This window comes from Trachymyrmex septentrionalis, unplaced genomic scaffold (assembly GCF_001594115.1).
Source record: "Trachymyrmex septentrionalis isolate Tsep2-gDNA-1 unplaced genomic scaffold, Tsep1.0 scaffold178, whole genome shotgun sequence".
Classification (NCBI taxonomy): Eukaryota; Metazoa; Arthropoda; class Insecta; order Hymenoptera; family Formicidae; genus Trachymyrmex; species Trachymyrmex septentrionalis.
The window spans coordinates 630,031-634,257 of record NW_017304949.1 but is presented as its reverse complement, the minus strand read 5'-3'; the positions used below and the strand labels follow the sequence as shown (position 1 = coordinate 634,257).

General features: G+C 31.2%; 1 protein-coding gene across 8 annotated transcripts in view; it reads right to left on the bottom strand.

The window, feature by feature from the left end:
- Window positions 1-2,817, bottom strand: part of LOC108746550 (COP9 signalosome complex subunit 5) — a 3,547-nt gene extending 730 nt beyond the window's left edge. The window contains exons 1-4 of one of the 8 annotated variants that reach the window (XM_018483388.1): window positions 2,640-2,817; window positions 1,482-1,634; window positions 1,158-1,392; window positions 884-1,078 (exon numbers count right to left, since the gene is read on the bottom strand). In XM_018483388.1, the coding sequence (XP_018338890.1) occupies window positions 884-1,078; window positions 1,158-1,392; window positions 1,482-1,633 (582 nt within the window). In that variant the 5' untranslated portion in view covers window position 1,634; window positions 2,640-2,817. Of the gene's footprint in view, window positions 1-883; window positions 1,079-1,157; window positions 1,393-1,481; window positions 1,637-1,715; window positions 1,746-1,833; window positions 2,013-2,033; window positions 2,052-2,075; window positions 2,083-2,310; window positions 2,330-2,639 lie in introns of those variants that run through there. The other 7 variants (XM_018483392.1, XM_018483395.1, XM_018483394.1 and 4 more) reach the window with 7 other exon arrangements.
- Between the last annotated feature and the right edge of the window lie 1,410 nt (window positions 2,818-4,227).

The following is a 4,227-nucleotide window of genomic DNA, read 5'->3' as shown; positions in this document are numbered from 1 at the left end:
ACACAGGTATCCCATTTTAATGTCCCACCTCAAATAATTTTTATTTTTGACTTTAGGAAAAAATGTTTCAGACAAAAGTTGTATGACTTTGAGGAGGACATAAGATGATGTCATTAGTTTGATTTTGAATAGTTGATTGAAGGTCACGTGAAGGTTACCTCCAATTTCTTAAATGGAATCTCCTATTTTTTATTGTACATTTTTGTAGATTATCTTGAGAACTTTCCAAAACACTATAATTAAATTCATTTTCATTAAGTACTTTTCGAATTATAAGGCTTGCAAGTTACAGCATCACCGGCATTAGCATTATCCAAGGTGTCCGACCGACGACTAAAACTTCTTGAATGTTGTTCAGGATTATGACTTGGATAACATTTGTTAAGATCAAAGCCATTGAAAGTTGTATCTCTTATTTTCATTTTTACACTAAAAATTACATTTCTACGTAAAAATGAAAATAAGAAATACAATCTCCAATGACCTTAATCTTGACAAAAGTTATATTAACTTTTGTCTGAAATATTTTTTCCTAAAATTAAAAGTAAAAGTTATTTAGGGTAGGACATTATCCCATAAAATGGGACTTGTATAGTCTGACTATACTGTATATATAAAATTGCAACACTTAACATAAATACATAGTGTAATAATTAGCCTACACGAATAAAACAAATTATTATAAAAAATAAAATTGTGAAACATAAAATTATTCCAAATTATATTATTTAAAAATTAGAAAAATATCCCAAAGTCACTAGGACTCGTATGTCCCAGTTACGGGTTAAGTATATCTGGAGAACTGGAAAATAAACATCTTAAATTCCTTTCTTCTGGAATGGATTAATTTCAATTTTTTAAGACATATCTATACAAAACGTACTTTAGGATAAGTTCTGAATGCACCAAGGCAAACTTTGCCAGCGGAGATAGTTCTCACTGGATCGATGACAATTGCAACAAATGGTTCTTGGAAATTTTGATTAAGCATCTGGGTGGATACGTCGATACCAGACAACCAACAACCATATCCAGGATGACTGTGATACCATCCGATCGCATTCTCTAATCTACCAACCTAAAGAAGAAATTATCAGAAGCTAGATTATTGTCATGTATTTAAAAAGTAGTTTTTGTTACAAAATATATGTATGTACTTGTTTAGCTGCTTCTATATATGCTGTCATGTACTCGTAAGCTTGAGCTTGAGCATTTACTCTAGTTTCGGTCCCTTCGACTGGCAATGCAAAGGAATCCATTACAATCATCGTGTTTGCTGCTACTTTACCAAGCAGGAGGCCCATTACTTCTAGCGTTCCACCAGATCGTGCATGCATAACCATTTTTAACAGAGCTAATGCAGATATTTTTATGTCCTTGAAGAAATGGGGGCTGCAAGTAAGAAAAAGTACTGGTTATAGTTAATGCTTTTGATTCTCGCGGAATATGTAGATTAATAGTATTCTTTTTCTCTCCCATACTCTTTCTCCCATGGTTTGGCAGTTAATATATCTTGTTGTTCCTTCCTGTCGTATCTATAAATCTCATCCATAGTGCTGATAGTTTCGATGCAATTTGACAACTCCCATGTCTTTTGGGCAATATTACTCTGATCAGATGACGGACCAGCCATTCTGTCAAAAAGAATAATAACAATAAGAAGAAAGAGGGATAATAAAAGTATATAGTCTGTATTCCATCATAATATTAAATACTTAGCACAAGTGTGAGTCATATAAATTATACCAATTACAAGAAAAATAACGTTAAATAAGAAATCGTTATGTATTGTAATATTAGTCCGTTAAAATATATGGTAATTATTTAGAATACCCTCCCTCCTCCCACTAAAATCTTAATAAAAATATATTCATTCAAAGCGTTTTAACTCAAAACAAAAGAATCTGGCAGGAAAACGCGGCGATCGGCCTCATGAATTGAGTTATTAAGTGTTAAAGTTGGAAACTTTAGAGGTTAAGATATCTGTCATCCCGACTCAATGCTATGTATACATTTTGCTTTAACAAACTCACTGCTTTAAAAACAAATTCTCCGCTTCACAAACACAAATTCACTGCTTTAAAAACACAAATTTACTGTTTTAAAAACAAATTCTCTGTTTCACAAAGACAAATTCATTGTTTCAAAAATAAAAATTCACTGCTTTAAGCACATAAATTTTTAGCATTATAGCAATGAATTGTATTTTTAAAGCACTGAATTTGTTTGTGAAGCAGAGAATTTGTTTTTAAAGCAGTGAATCTGTGTTTTTAAAGCAGTGAATTTGTATAATTAATGCAGAACGTATACAGAGTTGTATGGAATCGGGATGATAGAAGTCTCCAACTTTAACACTTAACAACTCAATTCACGAGACCGACTGTCGCGTTTTTCCGTCAGATTCTTTCGTTTTGAGTGAAAACGCGTCGATGACTGTATTTTTATTAAGATTTTAAATGGGCCGGCGAGGGGGGGGGGGAGCGTAATCTAAATAATTATTAAATGTATATAATATCTATTAATATCAGAACACATTTCCTCGGAAAAAACATATAGCTTTTTAAATGCTCTTGAGGTTAAGCGCTTCCAATATTTAATTAACTGTCGACAGAATTACTATAGTAAATAAATGTACTAACTGGATGCGCTAATTAATTATATCTCTTGGTCTCAATAACAATCTGCCCATCACTTGAATGTAATGACAAATAACAGTAACTCGATATTTGCTGCTTTGTTTCAATCTATGCTATCTTCGATCAGTAGAAACGGTTAGGACACAGTATATACAATAACGCAACTCTCTGTCGGCATCTTTGATGTTAGTGTTGCACAAAATGGAGTGCGCATGCGTGAAATAAGTAAGTTACCTAGCGTTGCCACGGTTACCACCTTCTTTTTCTTTTCATCCTTTTTTCATTCTGTCAAAATTCCTCGCAAAACTCACTAGATTTATTTGCCATCGCAATCTAACGCATTCGTTGAGTAAGTGCTATTGGAACATATTGGAACATATTAGAGCATGCGAATAAACCTGATATTGCAATAAAATAATTTAAATTTTATGAAAATCAATAAAAATAAATTATAAATATATTTTAAAATAAAGAAAAAAATATAGAAAAATTAGGAAAAATATTAAATTAACTTAAAAATATATATTTTTGTATAAATAAGAAATATTGTGAAATATATATCTGTGAAATATTTGTGAAATGTAATAATTATATATCTGTGAAAATATTATGAGAAAGCTGATATAAAAGAAATTTATATACATATATGTTCAAAAAATAAGTTTAAAATACAATAAATAAAAAGAAATCTTTTTTGCTCGTTTTTCTATATTACTTTTCACTTTTTCACAAAAATTGAATCAATCTCTCGAGGTTTCTCACACAACATTTTACTAAATGGACAATACGTAATACTTCCCTCTAAATTTCTACTCTAAACGTATCGATGATACGAAATAAAATCCTGTTTTTTTGATTGGTTGTAGAGCGTCGTATGATGCACGTCGGATCCAGTGTGAATCTAGCAATTGAATGCGGCAACGCTTGCCGCGCGACGAAAATTAGCGCGATAGCCAATCAACGTTTTACTTACTCAGAAGTAATAGATATATAATTTCCATCGCGCGACAAAAGTTGAACTAATCCAGTTTTTGCCACTCGGTGGAAGTAGTATTACATCATTTCTAGAAGTTTTGCAAAGTGGGATCGACTTAAAAACAGAATTATGGCTCCTGCCTCCGACGAGATATTATTAAAGATCGACATTCCTTATGGGAATTCGCGTCCTTGTGAATATTAAAGTAATTAAGAATTAAAAACTGATATTGTACTAATTTTATGATTTATTAGTTTAGTAAATGTATTTATGCATTTAGAACTCAATAATACTCGATTTTTATTTAAAATTGTGATTTCAGTGTATCGTCAAAGTTTGATTATCAACAGAGATGATAACTGCAGAGAAAAAAATTGTAATTTTTCTGCAATATATGAGATATTATAATTTTACAAGTATGCGTATTTATTTATGGAACATTTATGTAATAAAAAATTATGAATTTAATAATGTATAAACCAAATATTTATGTTAATGATAGCAAATTTATATCAACTGTCGATAACGTCAGCGTTCTTCAATTACCTCCGGGCCTTTAGAGCCCTTCTTATACTGTGGAAAATTTGCCTATGTTCTCAAATCAACTTCACTTTG